Source organism: Aulonocara sp. 'chitande type north' Nkhata Bay, linkage group LG18 (assembly GCF_057382095.1).
Source record: "Aulonocara sp. 'chitande type north' Nkhata Bay isolate Kocher_YH1m ecotype deep benthic linkage group LG18, A_spYH_male_GT1.1, whole genome shotgun sequence".
Taxonomy (NCBI): Eukaryota; Metazoa; Chordata; class Actinopteri; order Cichliformes; family Cichlidae; genus Aulonocara; species Aulonocara sp. 'chitande type north' Nkhata Bay.
Genome location: NC_141361.1, coordinates 1,229,158 through 1,254,436, shown reverse-complemented (window position 1 = coordinate 1,254,436; position 25,279 = coordinate 1,229,158). Strand labels below are relative to the sequence as shown.

Here is a 25,279-nt window from a genome sequence, read left to right as displayed (position 1 = left end):
AAACGGATCTTTCCTCCACAAAGATTGTGTCTTTCACTTTTTTCTGTGTTGCTCCATGTTGTTTGTACGATACTTTTTTTATCCTGTTTTGTTTGTTTGTTTTTACGTAGAAATAAAAAAATTTTTAACACTGTTTGTTCAAATTAAAATCATGTAAACTGAAACTTACCCGAGACGATGTGGAAGAGTCACTGTGCTCGTTTTCAGATATCCACCTTAATCCTTCAGACTGAGTCTAACCAAACACGCTGTCTGTGTTCCTCTGGATGAAGCATCTGTGTTTGCACAGCTCACCTGTGTCCCCTGATCCAGTTATTCCCACGAGTGCCACCTCTGTCAGAGGGGTGTGGCCTAAAACCCAGATTACAAAAGTTCAAATTTACTTGTTTTTTAAAGCTTTTAAGAGCTCACGACAGGTCACAGTGCGGTGCAGAAATAATCAGCGTTGCATGAAAGGATTATTCTGTATAAACGATCTCCAGCTCCTGTGGCCATCAGTGAAGTTTAGCTGTGTTACAGTTTAAGACTAGAACTGAAGTTCAGTTCAGCTGATCGTTGGAGTTGTTGTCAAACATCAAACTTCCTCAAACTTCCTCTAAAAGTGAGTCAGTCCTGCAACACTTACGTGTTCACATCACATCAGACGTAAACATGTTTACAGCCTCGATCTTCATAACAGCTGATTTTAAGCTTAATGTTTGCATTATTGGGGGCGTGGCCTCTTTGACTGACAGGTGGATGGTGACACAGGTGGTCTGCTCGGCTTCACCTCAGTTAATTAGAGTCCCTGAACTGGACCTCTGGACCCTGTTTGTGCTGTTGGAGCCTTTTTAATGACCAATAATAACCAGCGACCAATAATACAGCTCGCTGAGCGGCTACTGGCACTAACAGAGCTTTTATTTAGATGTTGTACAAACTAGTATCTGCGTTAGCTTTTAGCTATCACCTGATTAATATTTGGTGATAATCCACTCTGTAGTCATGGTAACCTGATAACAGGCTGCCCAGCAGGTAAACTATGATGTCACTTCCTGTTGAGAGTTTGTCTGGATAACAGGAGGAGGTGCCCACAGTCAGACGGATGCACGGCAGAGAGTGATGGAGGCTAATGTGATGGAAATGATTCAGTCAAAAATGAGTCATTAGTGTAAAAGTAAAAGAAAAATGAGCTGAAAGTTTAAAACAAGATGACTGACAAACAGTTTGAAGTGTGTGTGTGTGTGTGTGTGTGTGTGTGTGTGTGTGTGTGTGTGTGTGTGTGTTACACATAAACTCACAGTGTGTTTGCAGGAAGCCTGACTGTCTCTTGGATCTCTGGACGAACGCCTCCTCTGCTTCCTTCTCTCACACACAGACTCATCCAGGACTACATTTATAGTTTGTGTGAGACGCAGGAAGCAGAGCTGATGTGACCTGTTTCTCAGACAAACTTCACCTGTGGCCTAAAAACAGTGTGAATAAAAGATCCGGCTGTTAGTGAGTATTTTGGGCTCTGACCCAGTTTGCAGAATAATTTGAGCTTAATCCAAGTTTCCATGTTTGCTAACTTCAGTCACAGCACTGCTAACCTAATTCATCTGACTCACATTAGGCGGGCCTGTGGCAGTCAGACTCAGCCAACATCATCAGGCCACAATGCTGTAAACGTGGGCAGGTGTGCAGGGCCCAGCATACCTGATGCTCTCCCTGTCCCGTCCTCTGGGGGGCAGAGTCTCTCTGTGGCAGCTGCGTTTGTGTCACTTCTGTTTTTAGAAACAACTCTGACAGGTTTGAGTTTTCAGGGTGAAGCTGCTCCAGTGTTTGGTTGATGTTTTATTTGTGGGAGCATGTACACAGATCAATACCAAATGTCCATAAAGCAGCACGATAACGAGGTTTAAGATTTACATGGAAATCAAAGATTCCTGCATCGAACAGTTTATCATTTATGCATCTGTGAGCTTGAAGAGGAGAAACCTCCGGCAGCTTTTACAGAGCCGAGCGCTGAAATTCTTACAACCATCAAAACAGGACATTTGTCTCACGAAAGTGTTTTAAACATGTTTTTCTGTTTGTTGTATCTGATTTTAGTGTGTGCTAAAAGTCAAAGTTAATTAACAATAAAACAAGAGAATTGCATGTTTTCCCTTCAATGATCAGTGTGATGCTGTAACGCGTAACTCGCTGTGAAAGTGTTGCACAAAGCGTGCGAGGAAACGAGCTGCTCACAGCTTCCTGTCGATGTGAAACTGAGCTTCTTGTTGGTTTCTGTCTGATTTTATCTGCAGCTTCACGTCTGACTGTTCAGCTTTCAGTTGAACTGTGGTTTCAACTGAAAGCAGGAAGACTCAGTGAAGCACGATGAGGCAAACGGGGTCAACTGATGACGACGTCACAGGTCCAACAAGACGGAGACTTCACCTGTGAGCAAACTTAAACTGTAAATGATCCGATTGGAGGGAAGCTTTTAATCAAAGAGCAATCCTTTATTTAACCCTGTGGCAGCTCACATGCTCTGTGAGGGTGCAGCCACCAAAGACCTGCAGTGACTGATGATGCTGCCCAAGTTTCAATCAGTATCAGAAATGGAAGAGACGATTCAAACACAAGCAAGTTTATTTTGTATTAGAAGCAAACGACGTTTCAGTGAGAGCGGAGAGTAAAACGTACAGACAAAAGTCAGATACAAACGATGTTGTTACAAACGACAGGAAGTAAAACTAAACGTAATGTTTGTACAAACAGCTGACAGGTTGTATTTACAGCAGGACGAAGCAGAGTGAAGACGAAGCTGTCAGCACAGCTCGCCTCACACTTTCACACATCAGCAGATTTAACACACGACATGGTTCTTCTTGTTGAGACCATCAGGGCCTTTCATGTTGAATCAGTTCACTGGATTCATTAATTAGTCTTTGTTCTTTCAAACTAATGTTTAAAGGAAAGTTTAGCTCCAGATGGCGACGTCAGCGAGCTCGGCACAGCCACGCTGCACGCTGACGTCAAGTCTTTGCTGTATTTTGTATAAATAATTTGAAACATTTAACAGATTTTATGTTTCTGGTTTAATGTTTTTTGCATGTATTTACAACAAAATGATAAAAATGTTTCAGGAGTTTCCATGTTTTTCCATTTGGGTCAAAATTTCTGAGTTTACTTTTAGATTTTGTTGGAATTTGAAACGTTGCTCTTATATGAAGGCAAACGATCCTAAAATCAGACCCAAAAATGTTTGTGCTATAAGTGTGAATTTACAGGAGACTTCCTGAACGTTTGTGCTTTTATCAAAAACAGGAGAAAGAAACTGAAGCTGAAGCTCTGATCCGATGTCGCCGACCTGCTGATGGACTCAGACCAGCAGACCTCTGATGGTCAGGATGGTGTTGAAGGCCAAAGTCTTGGTGAACAGCACTCTGACTCCGTTCATCACCAGCAGGTAGAAGTTGAGCTTTGCTTTTTCTGCACAGAAGAGAGACAGACGCGTTAGCTCGGACTGAATCTTTGACACCAACACGACTTCAGCAGGAAGGTAAAAGAGATGAAAAAGGTTTCCTGTGTCGATCGTCACCACAGATCGACACAGAGACAAAGGACACAGAAGAAATTCATTTTCACGACTGCAGTTTAATTAATAAACACAACTCTTTATATTTATGTTCCTGCATGTTGTTTGTTAACGTGAACACATCAGTGTGTTGTTCTCTGCACGGATGCATCAGCACCCACACATGAGACCGAGGTGTGGCAGGACTGATGTTTTATCATATTTACACTTTAGTTCTTTTTTACTTTTATTCTCTTTTCTTTTGTTTTTTTGTTGTTGTTTGTTTTTTTGGAAATGAAACTTTGAGTAAAAAGCAAACAGATGTTTTTCTGCTGCTCTCTGATATGAACTGCATGTTTTGTGTTTGTGTGACTGACATTATATATTATATATAATATTTGAGGTTACACAATAATCTTTCATTGTGTGAATGAATTCTAAATCTTCCCGACAGCAGTGATGCTGTTAGTGATGACGATCTCCTTCATGTGACTGTGGAGAAGCTGAACGTGTGCAGGTGTGTTTGCACGCTCACCTGGGTAGACGCTGCTGCAGGCGTCATCTGTGTGGAAATATGAAGTGCATTAATCACAAACACGCTCGATGAACTGTTACCCGAAATAATATAAGAAGGGTTTAAATTTCAAATGTCAAACAAAGTCTCAACCGTCTATGACATGAAATCATTTTATTGATCTTTTTTTTATTAATGACCATGTTTACATGTTTGTGTTAAAAATAAAAGATTAAAAGTGTCTGACACAAACACAGCTGAAGTTTAAAGTTTATGAGTCTCACACTGACGTTACTTATTGTTTCAGTGAGTTTGTTTTCATACCAGCTTCGTTATTGGTGGAGACTCCTAACAGCTCGCAGGAGTGGATGGTCTCGTTGCTGAATCCAACAAAGTAGTAGCTTTTAGTCTTTGTGGACAGAACGGCGTTGCTGATGTTCACGCTGACTGGGCCCCCCCTGACATTCATAATCATTTCTCCTTCCTTTGGATAAAAATCAGTGGCCAGACAGACCTCTGGGCCCAGAGCATCAGCGGGCAGCGGTGGATAAGCAGAAGGTGTCAGAGGGCTCAGAACGTGAAGGGACGGGGTCGTTTTAGGTCGATCTACACAGCAAAGCAGGACAAACCAAAACCACACAGACAAAGTTATAAAGTAGAAAATAACCAAGTTTCAGTGTCCACAAGACAAACGTTAATGTTTCAGCTTTAAAACAGGTTCATTTATCTGACATTTCTAAATGAAATCTTATGAAACACTATAACTCCAAACATGATGACTCAGGTGACCCTGAATCCTTGATTCTACATTTAGAAGTGCTGTGATCGATATTTCAGTTCTGTTACGTTTAGACTTTAATTGTTGTGGGTTTGTGTTGCAGTTTGCAGCTAAGAACAGTGCGCTCGTGTCCAGGGTGTCTAAATGTTAGTAAAGACTGTGCGATGGAGAAGACACACAAAAGTCTTTCCCCAAATTCATGTTGTATAAAATTTGTACATTAAACTTCAAGGATAACAAAATAGTTTTAGTTGTTCTTTGTACGTACAGCAGGCTGCAGATCAGCTGTTTAGTCGCCTGCTCTGACATTAGTTATTAAGTTTGTGTGTTTTTTATGAGCCGACTGTTTGACACGAAGCTCCTGTGGACACAAACTAACAGTCAAACTGAGAGGAAGCCGACAGTGAACTGAGACGCTGCTCGCTCCGCTCCGAACACTTTAATCATTTTATTTTAGGATTTAAGAGTTTGACACAAACACCGTGACATTGAGCCAATAACACCCAGCCATCATGTAGCATGTTTGTTTGTATTTCACATAACTAACGATGAGTTCTTTGACCTGAGAGTCAAATTTCAGTCCGACAAAAATAAAATAAACTGATTTTGGTCCAAACAGCCAATAAATGAAAATCAGAGGTTGAATGTTTGAGTAAATATTAAACTTCTTTATTTCTGTTGTATAAACTTTATTTTCAGATGCACTTATCTTTGTTTAATGCAGCGTCCACACTATATATCATCACTTGCCGACGTACGTTCGGCCAAACTGTTCAGTTCTGCTTTTTTATGCTTTACACATAATTTATGACATAATCACATGTGAGTGTTTCCTTGAAAGCTTGGATATAAAAACAGGTATTATCTGTGCCGAACCTTCAGTGCTTTAATTTGATGTTTTTGACGACAACTGAACTTTTCTCACAGCTTTTACCTTAATTTTCAGTTCAGACAGTAACAATCAGAAAGTCACTGTGAGCTCATGTTGAAGAGTCAAGTGTTCAACTGCCAAAACCTGAACTTCTGTCCTGTGTAGTATTTATTTATTTATCCAGGATTTTCTATTTTCTGTGCCAATTTGCAAAAGCAGCTTCATGAACATGATGCATTTTCTTTTATTTACGTCACTAAAACTGTACACATTTATAACTCTTCTGCCTTTTTTGTGCTTTACAGTCCTTATCAGCAGCTTTCTGTTACATTTTGTTTTGTTGTTTGTTTGAACAGACATTAAATATATCTTTACTATTTGTACTCATTAATATTTTCAGCAGACTCATCAAAACAAAGACGTTTCAGAGAATTCAGGCCGACTTTGTTTGATTTTATATTTTAAAAACAGAATTTCAGATTTTTAAATCTGACAGTTTGTTGGTTCGTTGACATGTTTCTGTAGCCAATGTTCAGCTTTTTTTTCTTTTTTACTGCTGATTATTCTCCTTTGTTTTACTTTTGGCTTTGCTCTGTCATTATTTGCAGAGTTACAACACACCAGCTACATGTTGCAGCTGACTTGACTCTATTTTGGACACTTTCACACTTTGAATGAACAGAAAACAGGATTTAAGGCATTTTCAGGACATCCTGTGTCAGGCAGAGCAGCTCTGTCTCACAGCAGCTCGTCGTCACATCGCTCCACTACTGATCCATCAAGTTCAAGCTTTAAAACATAAAAACTCTGTTTTGGACTAAACAGACCTTTGAAAGGAAATTATTTCTCACTGTATCAGCCAAGAAAAAGGGATTTTTCTTACCTTTAGGGGTGACGGTGAGACGGATCGGATTTCCAAATGTTAGTGCATCACAGTGTTACAGCCCCGTACAAAAACCTCTCGGCTGTCAGAAGTCCTCAGAGCAGCTCAAACACGTTCAAAAATCCACTTCCACAGGACAGACACTGAGCTGTTACACCAGAGGAACAATCAGAAAGTCATTTGTAAGTTTTCATCAGGTTAAAGTACAAATATAAAACCGTCTACCTGCACATAGAGCAGAGGCGTGAGGGTCAGAAAAGTGAAGAAATATTCATTTCCATGTAGAATTCGAGCTGCCGAAGACTCACCTGAAGCAGATGTTTTGTTTCTTGATGTTTTTCTGAACTTTGGCCGATTCCATGTTTTAAAGACGGTTCAGATGAAGCTGCAGGGTTTTTGTTCAGCTCTGTGTGGATGTTCAATCACTGTGGACCACCCCAACACAGTGAAAAACCCTCGTACAAAAACCTGTCACAGCAGCAGGAGGAAGCAGATGGGAGTCGCTGCCACATGAACAAAAACTCACTGTGACTGTTTCTCTGTGACTGTCTTTTACTGACGGCTTTACTTCATTTCTGCATGTTAGGAAATAAATGCTGCAAACACATAAATCAAAGTTTCAAATACCTTTCACGACCTTATTGCACTTCACTGTATTTGATTTAACAAATATCTTCACTTGCAAAGTGCTGCGTAGGGAGAGGAGGGATTTTAAGGAAACTTGAAGCACACTGAGGAAGAGGAGCTAAATGAAGGACATGAGAGGCCGTCCAGGTACAGGTGATACACAGAAAAGTCATCAAGGAAATCAGAAAGAGCAGGAAAATACAGAACACGGAAAAAGATGAACAAAATTAAAGATTAAACACCAGGAGAAACAAAAACGCTGGTAAATGTGCTAAAAATGGATTATTTGTAGTACAAGGAGTGCGAGGCAGGTCTATCCTGTGCAGGCTGATAGATGAGCACAGGTATGGATGGATGGGAAATACTGGAAGGGCAACAACACAGTGTGTGTGTGGCACAAGGCTGCTGAACCGTCCATCATCTTCTTCCAGTTTCCTCTTATTTTGTTTGAAATCCCTGAGAATGAATTCGGCAAACACTAGGTTATATTTATCTTTGCTAAGAAAAACCGCAGTTCTCTCTTTAGCTAGCAGACATGCACACAAACAGTTTATGATATTTGTCGAGATGCTGTTTGTTGGACCTGCCGTTGCTCGCCGACTTCCTCAACTATTAAAACAAATTGTATCACCTGCTTTGGAGTTTATAGAAGGTGGCCATCTTGGTTTTCCTTTGCTTCAGTTTGATTTTCTTGTAGTTACCTTTAGTTTAAGTTAGAGTTTGTCATTGCACCCATTCATTCTTTTTGACCAATAGCAGACCAGTTCTTGTGAAAAATCCAGTTGATCAATTCAAGGATCATCTTTGTGCAACATAGTGCTAAAGCCAGGTGGAGAGAGAGCGTGGACCCAAAGACAGTGCAGAGGCAAGTTTGGTTTTCACTAGTTTATTATGCATTTACAAGTTATGGTGATGTGATGTAGTGTGAAGGATCTCTGTTTCTGCTGCACAAGGGACAACGAGTCTCCGAGGAAAAGACACTGCAACAGAGGAGAGAAGAGTTGATGATCGGAGGGGAGAAAATCAGAAATCTCAGTAACACAGGTGAGGTGAGGGGCTAACTTGAATCTGCAGGTGAGTAGACGTGAGGGGAGGGAATCAGGAGAAAGCAACTTCCAAGCTGTTTCCAGTATTCCAGCAGCCAAGGAGGCGAGTAACTCAGCATGAGAAGAGATACAAGTTAGTTTCAATCAAAAACATGCAGAGAATTTCTTCTTGGCCTGGTGATGATGTTAAGATTGAAAACCTTTGTTTTGTTAGTATAAATAAAACTGTTTTATTTATGTTTATATACACACTGCAAATGTGCTCAATGAGTTGGCGATCCGTCTTTTGAAGGTCGAAAGCGTCGTTCGGCGTGACTGTCCGAACTGATATTGTAGGAACTGTATTGCAGAGGGTTGTTCGTAACACACACACACAGAAGATGGTTAGAATAAGTCTCTGGGTTAGAGCGTCCGTACAAGATGTCCTGAACCAGAACTTAGAATCAGTAGAACAATGGATAATAACATTGTGCTTTTCTGTGACAGAGGAGGAGGAGATACCAGACATTATACTTCCCTTAAGCAGTATCATTAGAAGACATAGCATACATTTTCACTGCTATGCAGATGACACCCAGCTCTATCTGTCCATGAAGCCAGATAACACACACCAAAGAGTTAAACTGCAGGAATGTCTTAAAGACATAAAGACCTGGATGGCCGCTAACTTTCTGCTTCTTAATTCAGATCAAACTGAGGTTATTGTACTCGGCCCTGAAAAGCTTAGAAATATGGTATCTAAGCAGATTCTTACTCTGGATGGCATTACCTTGGCCTCCAGTAACACTGTGAGGAACCTTGGAGTCATTTTTGACCAGGACATGTCCTTCAACGCACATATTAAACAAATATGTAAGACTGCTTTCTTCCATTTGCGCAACATCTCTAAAGTTAGAAATATCCTGTCTCAGAGTGACGCTGAAAAACTAGTTCATGCATTTATTACTTCCAGGCTGGACGACTGTAATTCATTATTATCAGGAAGTCCTAAAAACTCGCTGAAAAGCCTTCAGCTGATCCAAAATGCTGCAGCAAGAGTCCTGACAGGGACTAGAAAGAGAGAGCATATTTCTCCTGTATTGGCTTCCCTTCATTGGCTTCCTGTTAAATCCAGGATTGAATTCAAAGTCCTGCTCCTCACATACAAGGTCTTAAATAATCAGGCCCCATCTTATCTTAATGACCTTGTAGTACCATATCACCCTATTAGAGCACTTCGCTCTCGCTCTGCAGGCCTACTTGTTGTTCCTAGAGTATTTAAAAGTAGAATGGGAGGCAGAGCCTTCAGTTTTCAGGCCCCTCTTCTGTGGAACCAGCTTCCAGTTTGGATTCAGGAGACAGACACTATCTCTACTTTTAAGATTAGGCTTCAAACTTTCCTTTTTGCTAAAGCATATAGTTAGGGCTGGACCAGGTGACCCTGAATCCTCCCTTAGTTATGCTGCAATAGATGTAGGCTGCCGGGGGATTCCCATGATGCATTGAGTTTTTCCTTTCCAGTCACCTTTCTCACTCACTATGTGTTAACAGACCTCTCTGCATTGAATCATATCTGTTATTAACCTCTGTCTCTCTTCCACAGCATGTCTTTATCCTGTCTTCCTTCTCTCACCCCAACCAATCACAGCAGATGGCCCCGCCCCTCCCTGAGCCTGGTTCTGCTGGAGGTTTCTTCCTGTTAAAAGGGAGTTTTTCCTTCCCACTGTCGCCAAAGTGCTGCTCATAGGGGGTCATATGATTGTTGGGTTTTTCTCTGTATCTATTATTGTACGATCTACTGTACAATAGAAAGCGCCTTGAGGCGACTGCTGTTGTGATTTGGCGCTGTATAAATAAAATTGAATTGAACTGAATTGAAATGAATACCAGACGAGGTCAGACATGGACGGGGAGGACTTGCAGGAAGACAGCAAGGCTGCCTCTTCCGTGTGGGAGCAAGATAGCCTAGTAATCTTTGTTTTTGTCTCACTACAAAGTTGTACAACCCGTTGAGGGTTATCCTTCTTATAAAGCAGGCTGCTGGTTCACACAGAGGTCCACGGCTCTCTGTAAACTTCTCATTTCAACTGCCAAAGCAAATTAAATCTTTTTCAAAGACAGAACTTTCTCCTGAAGTTCGGTCTGAAAAATTTGAACACAACAAAAACCATAAGGTAGTTAATGGACTGGAGGAGAGTTGGTGGAGATGCTGATCTTAAATGCTCCTCCTACTGATTGCCAGCAATGAAGAACAGGTGGACCAGGCAGGTGTGGACTCCGGGCTCCAGCCAGAGTGGGCGGACACTGCAGGACCAGGCTGGAGCAGTGAACACTCACTGAGCACTGAGGAAGCATCTAGTCAGACAGCTGAATCACCTCAGTGGGCTTAGATTTTTCTGTTTTATCAGTTACAGTTTCCTTTGTGTTCTGATGTTTGAAGGATACTGAACTTGTTTTTTAGTGCAAACCTCAGATGTTAAACCAGCCAAAGCTCCCTGCAGTCAGTGAGGTGAAAATCTCTTTTCTATCAGTTATTTTGCATCATGATAGGAAACCTCGAAGCTGCGACAATGGCTTACTAAATTAGAGATCTACAAATTAGCACAGAGAGCTACACTACAAATCAATCAATCAATCAATCAATCAATCAATCAATCAGGGCTTTATTCGCCACGTGCAGGTTGCCCTGCAGTGAAATGTGTGTGTGTGTCCAGAGTTCAGCTGAGACAGTGTCCTTCGCCCTGCCAGGCTAAGTAAACAGTCTTCCAGCCAACCCAGGTGGCCTTGCATGGAATGGGAAGAACAGTCATCACACAGTTGTTATCAGGGTGTTTTGTTCAGCTCCAGCCTTGAGACCACAGCTGGCGCCGAAGGGAGAGCCGCATGATGATGGTGGTTTTTTCTTTAGTGCGAACAACTCATGAGAATTTCAAAGTTCTCTCAATCTCCCATTGGAGAGCAGCGAGCTTCTCCATGATGTTATCAAACTTATGCTCTGTGATGTTGTCATTCTTGTGCTCAAAGAGCTGATTCTGAGAACTCACGACCGCCGAGAGCTTCTCCAAGATGTGATCCAACTTTCGCTCAGAGGTGTTATTCTGAGTGTTATTCTGAGTGTTATTCTGAGTGTTATTAGAAATCTCAGCTTTAAGCTGCCGTGAACACTCAGAATAACACTCAATGAGCCCATTTTGAGAGCTCACGCCTCGTCCCATCGTTTCAATCCCAGCGGGCAGCCTTGTGGGGGTTTGAACAGCCGGTTCCACTTTCTTAATTCTTCGATAAGTCAGGGCCAAGCCAGCTCCGATCAGCAAGAACCCTGTTATCGTGGTTCCAAATAGGTAGATATCTTCAGCGTCTTCGATCGACAGTTAAATGAAGTTCAACACAGGTTTTCTTTGGATTCATTGGCTCCACAAAACTAAAACTACACTCAGACATAACAGATATCACAACAGAGGTCATCAGCTGTCAATGTGCAAGATCATGTTGTAGTTCATTTGACTCCTAAAATGATCCCTATGAGTGCTGCCTAATAAAATGAAATACAGATGATGATGATGATGATGATAGAATATAAATAAAAGTTGAAATCTGTAAAGAACATTTAAAAATATAATAAAATGTAACACTGTTGCAAATAAGACAATCTGCTGCAGAGAATCTGCATTCTGGTCATTTAGTGCACATAGCGGTAAAATAAGCTTTTTAATTCTAGTTAATTCTTTTGTAACTGAGGGAGCGTGTGCTCTCAGTGCTGCTGTTTCTAATGCGATGCCTGCACGTCTGACCTTCAATATTCAAGCTTACTGTCCCACAGCCTTAGAGGAGATGCGGGAATCACTTCAGTTTGTTTGGAGATCAAAGTGAAATGGATCGACTGAACAGGATTTCTTGTTGTGTTCTTGCAGCTGCAGTTCCAGCAGCAGAAAAGAGACTTAGCTGTCATTAACTGGTGGTAAAACCAAGTCAAGAGCAAAACCCAAACAGGGAGACGGGGAATGGTTGTGCTTAAAAGTCTTTTATTAACAAAGTTAATAGAAGTTTGTATGTTGCATTGGCAGGACTGACTGGGAGCCGCACAGAGGAGGTGCAGGGTAGAGGGCAGAGACCAGTTAGGAATAATCTTTTCCAGAAGATTGCACAGAGAAATAATAAAAGGCTTGAGCCACGGTGCTTACTTTCTGCCTTTCAGAGGAAAAGCTGGAGAGGAAGTCAGGGAGGTCCACTGATCTGTGTTACCACAAAGGAAGGAGCGGTTGGAGCAGGAAGGTGAGCTGCTGAGGTGACCGTCAAGGAGTAGTTAGAGAAGTGGACTTACTTACATTAAGTCCATGTCCAATATGTAATTATAACTACAATATGTTTCAGTGAACATGCAAATAAACAGATCTTGTGTCCAAATATACACGGACCTCACTGTGCTGTTTAAGACCCACACATACAAGACGGGAATATCTTTACTGTCATTGTACAAGTAGAGCAAAATTAGTACATTATATAAATAATATACACAAAATAAATACAAGGAAATGTGAACTGATAAGGCCAATCAATATAACAGACATAAAGTAAATGTGGACACCAGTCCCTGGGGTCATGATATAGTAATACATCAAAACTAAGCTTTAACTGCATTTAATACAAACTGATGTTATTGTCCTGTATTATTGTTTGGTCGTTTGTGCATTTTGCTGGTATACTTTGGGTGACACATCAAACCAACCTCAGTCACCTCCCTCAAGTTCTCCACCTGCCATCTCAAACCTGCAATGCTAAAACTTACCTGGATTTCAACCAGCATCCTGTTCCTTTCAAAGTAAATCCCTACACACCTTCTGTTCTCACTCACCATTACAGCACTTTGGATTTAACACTGGTCTCCAGTCTCTAGTGGATTTCTTTCCCTCAGACCTGCAAGAACCCCTCCCCCCCCCCCCCCCCCCCCCCCCCCCCACCTCCCTGGATTCACCTCCACATTTTTTGTTTGGAGTAAAAATTGACATTTTTGAACTTCATCTCTATTTAGTCAATCTTAGTGCTAAGTTCCTCTCGAGGTAAAGTTTATACATCAAACCACAAATCAGACAATGCAAACGTTTAAAAATGAATCCAGTAGATTCAAGCTGTTTGACATCATTTACAATTAAAAACAAAAAGTGGAAGTAAGAAACTGGTCTGAACAATCTAACAACAAACATATTAGCAAAGACTTAAACATGAAAAAACATGTAAGGTTTGTTTGAAGGATGAAACTTGCTGTTCCATGAGCTTCTTTTAAAGTCTTTTTTAATAAAGTTTTTATTTTGATGGTTAAAAAAGTCTCCAAAGAACCTAAAAACAAACAAAATATGTGTGAACCTGCTGACTGAACAGAGGCCTTCCTGTGGACTTTATTCTTCTGCTCTGCATGAGCAGCGTTCAGACCTGGAAAAGCTGTGGATGGGTTTTTGTAAGGGTGTCAGGCTGACTTCAGTCACTGTGCCCCGTATCCACGGTGAAAAACACTCGTACAAAAACTGTTGAACTGTTTCTCTATGGCAGACGTGCAGAAGCAGCTGAACACGGCTTGAGGTTTCTTCTCTGTGGCTTGTTTGAAGACAGCAGATGCTCTTATCTGATGGAGCTGAGCATCAGTCTAAAAAAGGGGCTTCAGAGGTTTTACTGCCATGCTGAGCAAAATTACTATTGTAATTATATTTAAGTGGTGTGTTCTGAACAGGCTGAGCATCATAGGAATAACAAAGAGCCTCCTGACCTTCTTCACTGAAGTACCAGCTGCTATCCACAGGATCACATCGCTGTCATCTTCTGAATTCTTTTTTTATGCTAAATCTCAGTTTCACCTCAGGAGACCGATAAATCTGTTTATACTGTGCACAATATTATTTGATCTGTAAGATTTAATGTAGAATATTGCACAATAAGGGCCTTATTTTTAATATTGTTCTTCCTTTTTGCATAGAGTTACATTTACTATCTCTGTTTTTTATCTTTTACTGGAGTGACCACACCAGTGTTTTGCAGTTAAGCAGCAGGTTTCATTAGCAGCCAGCAAGTCACGACTCAAACGAGGGAAAGTCTCGTTTAGCATCAGGAGATATCTACAACATAAAAGCTGAGGTTAGAAACCTCACACATAACTCATGTGATCTCAGGAACCATGCTCAGATATAAAGAAAAGCTTGTTGGGAGTTTTTGTAAAGGTGTCACACTGACTTCAGTCACTGTGGTACGTCCACACGGTGAAAAACACTCGTACAAAAACTGTTGAACTGTTTCTCTATGGGAGAGTCGCACAAGCAGCTGAACGTGGGTTGAGGTTTCTTCTTATCAGCCTGTGTGGCTTGTTTGAAGAAAGGAGGATTTTTATCTGATGCAACTGAGCATCAGTCAAAAAAAGTTATTTTAAAGGTGAATTCAAACATTTGACATGTTTGCACTCAGATTAACACAAATGTTTTCTTTTTGTAGCTTTTTGACTATTTTCATTGTGTTAAACTGTCATGTTTTCTTTTATAAAAATAGAAATATTTCCATAAAATGCTAAAAAGTGTAGAAATTAATGCATATAACTTTATCATCAAAATGCAGCTAATTCATTGTGTGATGCTCAAAATCCTCCTAATGTTAAAGGGACTTTTTCCTTCCCACTGTTGCCAAAGTGTTTGCTCAATTGCGGAGTTTCTCTGTATTATTGTGTTTTAATGTGATTTGGTGCTATATAAATAAAATTTAACTGAACTGAATTAATGTTGTGTGAATATGTTTCTTGCTCTCTCATTTCATTTCACAATCAAGTAATAGCACTGCCACACAAAGAGCTCTGTCCATGGTTCTGAAAGCCTACATGCATCTCTGTGAACGCCTTTGTTTTTGTTGTTGTTTCGTGTATCTGTATAAAATGTACACAGACATTTGAGCCAGTGTGGATGCTAACTTTACTGACACGAGCTGCCAGATTTCATAACATAGGCTCTGCTCCAAATCTGGGAGATCCAAGATCCTGTTCTAGCAGAATTAGGTATTATTTATAGTCTTAGTTTCCAATTGTTCCTTGTCAGAGTGGCTGTTTGTCTCCCTTCTATGTGACTTTCTCATATTTGATCCTGTGTGTGTGTTTTTTTGGCTTCATTTGAAGAATCTCAATGTAGTTGTCTTTGGATTGTTTTCTTAGACTTTGCTGAAATAAAAGTTTTTGCACTTACCTGTTTCATGTGTTTCGGTTCTCTTCCTTCTGCGTTTCATGACAAATTTTGCTTTTAGTTATGCTCTGTGTTTAATTTTTTCTTTTTGTTTTCTGAGCTGATTTATTTTTCCTGTTGTTTCATTATTTTTTCAACAATATATTTGTAATATTTATAAACAGTATATGAATTATCCCTGAACCCTGAAACCATACATCTGAACCTTTGAGGAAGGCTGTAAGAGCCTAGAAGATGCATTCTTGCTAGACTTTTGGGAAAAGAATCAGTTCATTGTCAATATTAGGAAATCACAGGTAGGAAGGCTTGGCTGTGCAACAACATGAATAAAGTTAAAATGTATACAAACAACACAATGTCCAATCAAATGACTCACAGATTCAAAGCAATATCCATGCCAAAAAAGTGGAGAACATTTTTCAAAGTGGTGATTTTACACTTCATATGAGGACTCACACGGAGAGACTTTACCCCTGCAACACCGGTGAGAAAATATTTAAAGGCATGTGCACATATACAGGTGTACAAAAACATAGTGAGTGAAGAAGAAACACTCAGTGCATCATGGGAATCCCCGGCAGCCTACATCTATTGCAGTATAACTAAGGGAGGATTCAGGGTCACCTGCTCCAGCCCTAACTATATGCTTTAGCAAAAAGGAAAGTTTGAAGCCTAATCTTAAAAGTAGAGATAGTGTCTGTCTCCTGAATCCAATCTGGAAGCTGGTTCCACAGAAGAGGGGAGGCACGTGAGTTAAGGAGATGTAGTTATTTTAGGTTACAGTTCATGTAATGCACTGTCCAAAGTAGTCTTATCAGTTAAAACGGAAAAGAAAGGTAACTGTGGTCTTCAAATTGATTCTATCCAGGCAGAGAAAACATGGGATGCATGTTTGACCATTAAAAACATGGCGGATCTCAAAAAATATCAGTGAGCAACATGATCTGGACTACAAACAAGGTAACAAACAGCCACACTCTCACTTCTGACACACAATGAAAGGAAGAACTCAGCTATATCTGGAAGAAACAACTACATCAGTCAGACAGCTGCAGAATAGGATCAAATGGAACAGAAAATATTTGCCCACGTGAATCACAATACACAGGACTTGGAATATGAAACAGTTTCAGACAACAATTAAAGTATCAAAGACGACTGCTGCTACAAATGAAGAGTACAATCAGAGGAATAAAACTGAGATTAGTAATTATCCACTTTAAATGTAGAAGCCTATAGGCTATATTTAATCATATCAAAGAATATTTTTCACATCCATTCAGTGTCATTGACTTATCTGAAACTTGGATTAATGTGGAAAAAGGAACAGACTTTGAACTGGAGGGTTATGAATTCACATTTATAACTCTGCAAAACAAAGGTGGAGGAGGAATGGCCGTGTATGTGGACAAATCATTGAGATTTAATGTGGTGGATAAGATGACAACAGTGATTGATAATGTACAGGAATGTATAACATCCCTGTACATTATCTATTTATGAAATCTATCAAGAAAAAAGTAAAAATGTAATCACTGGCTGTACAGATTTGCAACTCGTGCCGTCAGGAAGGAATGCAGGAAAGCAGAACGAAAATGGAAGAAAGACAAGCTCCACATCTCTTACCAAGTGTTTAGAGATTGTTTTATTAACTATCAGCACGCCATCAAGGTAGAAAGAGCAACTTATTTCTCCAAGGTTATTACTAAGAATTCTGGTAATCCTAAAGTTCTATTCAACACAATCAACTCTGTCCTGCATCCCACCACTTCAGCAATCTGAGACTGCCTCACACACTTCTGAGGATTTTCAAAAGTTTTTTACTTAAAAAATTGATAATATCAGAGCACATATCCCACTCCCATCCCAAGACCCTTCGAAAACACCTACATGTTCTTTCTTTTTCTCCGAATTTAAACCAGTCTCATTATCCCATCTTACTGATATAATAATGCACATGAAACCAACTTCTTGCCCCTTGGATGTGTTACCTACACCATTTCTCAGAGATGCGCTATTGTAAAGAATCTCAAATGGAGCTGTTCCTTATTCGTTTAAACAAGCTGTTGTCCAGCTGCTTCTAAAAAGAAAAACCTGGTTTGGACCCGTCAGTTCTTGGCAATTTTAGACCAATCTCTAAGCTACCATTTTTGTCTAAGGTTCTCGAGAAAGTTGTCCTCCACCAATTATCCTCATTCTTGGACACACATAATATTCTGGATAAATATCAGTCTGGTTTCAGAGCCTTCCACAGCAGAGTCTCTACTGAAGGTGTTCAATAATGTGCTTTTAGCCGCTGACTCTGGAAAAAGTACCGTTTTAATTCTTCTAGACCTGAGTGCAGCATTTGGTAGTGTTGACCACACAATCCTATTAAACTGTCTAAAAACGTGTCGGCATAGAAGGCAGTTATAATTTAAGGGATTTTGAAAAAGCCTTTTTATTTCTGTGAGTGGAGCGAAGCTGTGGAACAGTTTGAGTTTGGAGCCGAAGCAACGTCCAAACATAAAGCAGCTCAAAGAGTTAAACAGATGTGATGTTCATGAGTTATAATGAAAGGAAATTGATGAAATTCAGCGAATATTTCTGTTTAGGAAGTTTTATGGTGTGCTGTATATATTATATCAGAAATATGTTTGTTAATATTACTGCAGATTATATCAGTAAGGAAGCTGATGAAATACTGACTGATAACTTATGGTGAAGGGGTGGGATTAAATATGCGTGTCCTTCAAACTCTTTTTCAATATGTAACTGAATCAGAACAAGTGAAGCAATGTTGAAATGTATTGGGGGGGTTTGTATACCATTTTTTCTCTTATTTTCTTTGCTAAAGCCTTCAGGATCAATAAAGTTTTATTGAATTGAATTGAATTGAATTAAATGAACTTTGTATATTTTTACATAATCAAAATAAATTAACAAACAAACAAACAAACTTTTGAAACTGATACTTTATGCAGATGACTGAAAACAAGACCTACGTGTCAGTGTCTTCATTCATCTCCCTTCACTAATTCCCTGGTTTTAGGGCACAACACATGAACTAGTTTTTCAGCGTCACTCTGGGACAGGATATTTCTAATTTTGGAGATGTTGCACAAACGGAGAAAGCAGTCTTACACATTTGTTTAATATGCACATTGATGGACATATCCTACTCAAGAACAACTCCAAGTTTGCTCACAGTGTTACTGGAGGCCAGGGTAATTCATTCCAGAGTAATAATCTGGCTAGACAACATCTTTCCAAGAATTTCAGGGCCAGCTACAATAACCTCCACTAATATAAAATCTGTAAAATCTGTAAAAAAAAAAAAAATGCACATCAAATGACACACATCAAAGATTCTTCGAAGCCCAAAAATGTGTGAAAACTGGTGATTTTATCATATGGATGAACAACTAAGAAACCATACCCCTGGAAAGATCTCAGAGAAAATCTGTAAAAGCAAACTCCATACCACACCAGTGACAAGAAATATACATGTATCAAAGCATCAAAACATCAGATCTCAACGATTTAAGATTAGTGTGAAGCAGCATTCTTGCGAAAAATTGGAAAAGTTTCATTGATTGATGATTTGATTATTCATTTTAACACTCACATGTGTGAAACTTTACTCTGGGAACACCTGTGAAAAAAGGTTTAAATGCATAAAAACAGTGAAGCATTCACATAAGATATCAAAGACACATTATTGCCAAAGCAATGAGCTAAACACCTACATGACACACAGGGGAGAGAAACCCTAACCCTGCAACACTGGTCAGAAAAGATTTAATGACATGAGACCCCTCCACATTGCTTATGATTTCTCTAGAAAAGAGTCCTGAACACATGAATCATAAGCGATTTTAAAGATTCGGAGATATATTTGTGTATACCAAATATAGTTTGACCATCACATTATTGCTCAATGATTTAAACCCAAAGTCCTACCAAAATGTGAGAACTCATGCAAATGGGAAACCTTACCTCTGCAACACTGGCGAGCAATGTTTTACACAGGTGGTGGAAATTATCCATCCATCCATCCATTTGCTTCCGCTTATCCTTTTCAGGGTCGCGGGGGGCGCTGGAGCCTATCCCAGCTGTCATAGGGGGAGAGGCAGGTTACACCCTGGACAGGTCGCCAGTCTGTCACAGGGCTAACACACAGTTAGGTAATTTGGATTAATCAATTAACCTATCCCCACAAACTGCATGTCTTTGGATGGTGGGAGGAAGCCGGAGTACCCGGAGGGAACCCACGCAAACACGGGGAGAACACGCAAACTCCACACAGAAAGACCCTGGCCTGATGGTGGAATTGAACTCATGACCTTCTGTGCGGCAACAGTGCTAACCACCGTGCCACCGTGCTGCGGTGGAAATTATTTCAGAAGTAAACATATAAGCAATAAATAGTAATTATTTATTTCTTATATGTTTATACAACCTTCAACTTCATCAAAGTCACAGATACGTTTAATAGGTATCCTTGATGTTAGTGACTTAGTTAAGAAAAATTAAAGTCATCGACTGAGTGAATATTTTATTTTCCTTAGAGCTAAGCAGTGCCCAAAGCAGTGAACAAAGGCTTCTAATCAACCCTTATGTCCCATGACAAAAAAGCAAAACAAGGAGGACGTCTGAAGGGCAATGGTTCTCAGGTGGAAATGGATGGGGTGCCCACTCTAGGTCAGCGAAGAGTTGCTGCCAAGAGTGCAGACGTTTAAGTATCCCCAGGTCTTGCTCCTGAGTGGCAGAAATGAGCTTACTTAACTTGGACATCAGGTGAGTGACCTCCTGTGATTAATTTATGTTATGTTTTATGTCCCACAAATTTCTTTTGAATTTATTTTAACAACAGACTTTGTGTGAAAGTAAACTGTTAGTCTTCAGTTTTAGTCTTTTTTTCCACAGCTCTGAACAGTGGAGCTGAAAGTTGTAATTTCAAGTTTTCCCCTGGACATCGGCAGCTTTTTCACTTGTTTTCAGTCTCGTCCTCGGGCCTGACCATTTTCAGAGAATTGCTCTTTGTTTGTTAGACCTCTTAAAGATGCCACACGACTCAGTGAAACACTAGAAAGGTTCTTAATTCAAGGGATGAACTCAAGATTTGTGTTTACACATAACAGACGTTCCTCCCTGTCCAGGATGTTACATCCTCATCATTGAAAGAGTGTCCACTGGCCTGTAGGTGTGAATAGACTGACGTGTGTGTGTGAGTGTTGTGTGTTTTATAGATCAAAGAAAATGTAATGGATATACACTTACATAGAAATGTATTGTTCTGCTTATTAGTTCAAACCTCTCACTAATAACTATTAGTATGGTGACACCTGGTGGGATTAACTGGATATGACAACTAATCGCCGATGAGTCTCTTACTACTTATAAGAATTCTCCAAATAAGACCAAAAATCATTACATAATCTTTGCATCTTGAGTCTAAAATCAACCAGAACAAAAACACAAGGAAACGTGTCAGTTGCTCGTTATTGTTTCTTTACCCTAAATATGGTCCGACTCGAATAATGTTCATCATTTATGCACGAGTGAGGCCCCACAGTGACTCTGAAAAAAGATGAGTATGAAAACTGTGACGATTGTAGTTTTTATTTCTCATTGTTTCTATTACCTACATTCTTTAATTGTGAAGATGAGTTTTTGTGAAGAGTTTAAATAAGTGCATCACACGGCTCCTTATTCTGGTGATTTTGCTGAACCTCAGTGAATATCTAATATCACACATGAATATCTGGTCCTAAAACAGTCATAGTCAGTCATATTTTAACTTCCCTCACAGAAAGTGTTGACACTGAATCATAAACTGCAGATCTCCTTATAAATAGATGATTAATCCTTAATTCATCTTTCAGAGAGCAGGGAGATTTTTTATTAGAATTTTTAAAAACTGTGTTTTGGAGAAAAACATCTACTTTGACTAAATATTATGTCCTGTTTTACCTGAAACATGAAAACATTACAGCCATAATGATTTGAATATAGTTTACTGAAAGTGAAACTATATGTTCATGTATAGAAGTGTACCTTGTACTGTCCTCACTGCTATATTGTGAATAAAACATACTTGTGTACTTAATAATTAGATCTATAATAATCAATGACAATCTAACATTAGGTTAACACACTTGGTTGGAAATCACTCTCCACACTAAACCTGTGATCTCACACAAAAAACCCAAAATGGCTGAAAGTGTTCAAACATTAGGAACAAGCAGAGACGTCTGCTTTCAAATGCAAACATGCATCATGTCAGATTGTTTCTCCTGGACTTCTGCACCAAACTGTCCCTGCTGGATCTCCTCCCTCTGGAAGCTCCTCACTCCTCTTGAACAAAGATGGATGAAAATGTGACCTCTGACCTCAGTTAAGCCTCCGGGAGCAAGTTAGTCAAACTTCAGATACACAGTGACCTCTAGTGGCAGTTGAGTGACGACACAGCAGCTGCGGTTTCTGAAAGCAGGTTTAACAGGTTTGGACTCACTTTAAATGAACGAAACAGTACAGACGTGCAGGAAAGCTTTTCTCCAACGTCTCTGCAACGGTTTTTAGAACAATAACTTCCACTGTCATAGCAAAGATCAAACTTTTGGTAGGTCTCTGGATGTCAGGTGCCGGAGATGAAAGTGAACTTTCATGTATTACACATTAGCTAACAAGCAAAAGGTCCACAGTCTGAGGAAAGGCATGAAACCTCAGACACGTGGAACGACTGTGGGATCACTTCTCAATCAGGGAGCAGGTGAGAGCAGCTTCTCCACACCAACTCATAAAACCCACCATAAAGTACCACAATGTGTGCTGGCACAATGAATGATTATTACTGAAAATGATCTTTAAAGTCATCCATCATTTACAGCTGGAATGTAAAGTTGCATTTAGGAGAAGAATTGTATTTTATCTGAGGCTCTTTCCTCCTCTGCTGAAACACAGATCAAGCAGCAACACATTAAACTGATGGTTTGTGATGGGAGCAGCTGAACATTTGTTTCCGAGATAAAACTGTTTTAATTTTGAGCCCACTGAGGTGGATGTTCCACACACGGGCTACAAATTACCAGTGGGCAGGTGTAAACCTTGTGTTATTTAACACAGCCGTATCTCGTGATGAAAAATCTACACTGTCTCCTAACAAACTGCAGAGGTTTAACAGTGTGTGGCTCCCTCTAGTGGATGTTGTGGAGTATTCTGTTGTCTTTGCTCCAAAGGTTTTTGTACAGAGTTTTGCTGTTTCCTGTCACTGTGGGCCTCACAGTACAGTAGTACACAGCAGAGTCAGACAGCTGAAGCTTCTGGATCTTCAGAGGAGCTGACTTTTCTGCTTTGTTGATTTTAGCATCAAATCTGTCTTTTGGAAACTCCTGATCATTATCTTCTGTTCCTGTAGTGTCACGTCTTAAAACATACTTTGGAAAGTTGTTTATTTCTTGTTTGTACCAGAACAAATATGGAAATGGATCAGATGTTTCATATCTACATCCAAGTGTAACTGTGTCTCCTTCAGCAGCAATGACATCTCCTTGTTCCTGGATCACTTTGTCTTCTCCTTTACACTCTGAGGAAGAACAGAACATGCAGAGGAAGAGATGGATCAATAAACATGATTAAAAACTCACCATTAATCAGACTCACACATTTATTTAAGCAGAGGAAACATGTTGATGTTTGTATCTCACCAAAGAAAAGAGCAGCAAGAATAATCCACAGCCAATGTTCCATCTGTACAACAAGGTTTAAATCAACAGGAGAAACTAGCTGATGTTCAACATTCAGTCTGAGAATTGTTCTCTTCACAGCAGCACTTATTATTGACACAATGGTTGAACACAGTGCAGAAGGAGAGCCCCGCCTACTGGATGATGTCGCCCTCTGTCTCCTCTTTGAGTCTCACTTCTCTCACTTCCTCTTCCTCCTGGTTCACAGACTGTTAGCAGCATTTGAATCACTGTGAGGAGGGAGGATGGAGCACTTTGCACTGTGTGCACAACGACCCAAATGTTCTCCATCACTGAGCTGCTTAATGCTTCTCATGCTTAAAGTGAGACTTGAAAAGCTTTGATCACGGTTTAAATGATTTGGATTTATGAAGCTGTATTTTTCTTTAACACAGAGCAAAGAAAGAACAGAGGAGCTGCAGTGAAACAATAAGTGAAAAGAACAAAAGTAAACCATAAAAGTTAAAGCAGTCGTCTGTAGCAGCACCAGGACTCAGAGTTAATAAACCAGCTGCCACATGTGGCTGATTCTATCCTGGGGATAAAGTGAGATTTGGCAGGTGGGTTAACCATCAAATATGGACTGATTCTTATACAGCGCTTTTCTCAAACAACACGCCTCATTCACACCCACTCATACAAGCACTTCTAAACTCAAGTGCAAACTAATAAACACTGACACTCCAATGGATGCATGGGAGGGCAATTTGGGGTTAGTATCTTGCCCAAGGATATCGAACTAGTAGCTGATCTGCTCTACCACGTGAGCCACAACCTCCCCTTATAAATAAGGGACAGACGCACAACACGCAACCAGCTGAGCTTAGTGTTTGTCACAGCTGGGGCTGCAGTCGTGTGGTGTAATGAGAAAAGGATCCACAATGCAGGCACTGGCTGGGGTGCGAGTGAGTGTTTATTTGTAATGAAAGTAAAGTACAAAAACAGGAAATAAGGAGCAGGGAGCAACTAAAGCCTAAACTGGGAACACTAATAAACAAAGCTGAAAACATGAAGCCATGCAGGGAAAGGAGAGCAGAGAGATGCGAGGACCAAACACACAGACGGAGCGACGACAAACAGAGGCAGACACACTATAAATACACACAAGGCAATGAGGGAGTGACACACAGGAGGGGAGCACAGCTGAACAAAGCAAAACAGGAAATGCACAGACTGTTTTACAAACATAATCTCAGAGACACGAACAGGACACCGGAGAGGACACAGGTAGGGACGACAGAAACACTAAAGACTCAAACCCTAAGAACTAATTCGAAACAGAAGAAACTAGAAAATAATAACAATAAACTCAAAACACTGAGACAGCAACCCAGGACCACAGTGTAAATATGCACTGTATGTGACGTTGCAGGTCACTAAACGGGACAGTTGGCAGCTCTACAGGTGGGGAACCCACATCAGGTGTAGCAGTGCAGCACGGACTAAAGAAAATATTAAAATAAATAGAATAACTGAGACTGTGAGCTTCAGCAGGTGTGTTTGCTTTGTGTACAGATGAGCTGCTGCTCTTTGTGCAGACGGGCTTTGAAGCAGCCTGGCGTCATCTGCAGGGGTTTAATGAGGCGAACCACAGAGGGGTTCATGCGTCATGTCAGAGCGCTCTGTCCACACATTCATCAACATGTGTCCTGCTGCCTTCAGGTGTCTGCAGGGCTTCAGTGTGACAGAAATGAGGTGCAAACTGAGTCGCTGTCTGTGTGTGTGGGTGTTACTGTGGGTTTGTAAGGACTCTGCTGCTTCGCTCCTTCAGGGCTCTGCTTTGCAGTGTCGGTGCTGCTGCTCCTGACATTAAACCAGAGGCTGATGTTCATGCATTATACCAGAGGACGAGGTGAGAACATTGTTGCTGAGGCCACAAGAACTGATTATGTTAAAGACTTACTGTTGTTTTATCCTTCAAACATTTTTCAATTTGATTCAAACTACAAAGACTCTTATGTTTCCTCACAATCCAGAGCAGTTTAACAGTGTGTGGCTCCCTCTAGTGGATGTTGTGGAGTATTCTGTTGTCTTTGCTCCAAAGGTTTTTGTACAGAGTTTTGCTGTTTCCTGTCACTGTGGGCTGCAGAGCACAGTAGTACACAGCAGAGTCAGACACTGCA

At 40.4% G+C, this 25,279-nt stretch overlaps 2 protein-coding genes across 2 annotated transcripts in view; both read right to left on the bottom strand.

Annotated features, from left to right (window-relative positions):
- Positions 1-25,279, bottom strand: part of LOC147307557 (M1-specific T cell receptor alpha chain-like) — a 156,298-nt gene that overhangs the window by 49,267 nt on the left and 81,752 nt on the right. The gene's annotated exons all lie outside the window — the stretch shown is intronic.
- trdc (T-cell receptor delta constant) lies at positions 2,598-6,999 on the bottom strand. Its single transcript, XM_086271953.1, has 5 exons — positions 6,881-6,999; positions 6,573-6,720; positions 4,365-4,646; positions 4,062-4,088; positions 2,598-3,441 (listed from the first exon to the last, which is right to left on the bottom strand). Exons 3-5 carry the CDS (start codon positions 4,513-4,515, stop codon positions 3,332-3,334), a joined length of 288 nt encoding a protein of 95 aa, XP_086128079.1. The 5' UTR covers positions 4,516-4,646; positions 6,573-6,720; positions 6,881-6,999; the 3' UTR covers positions 2,598-3,331.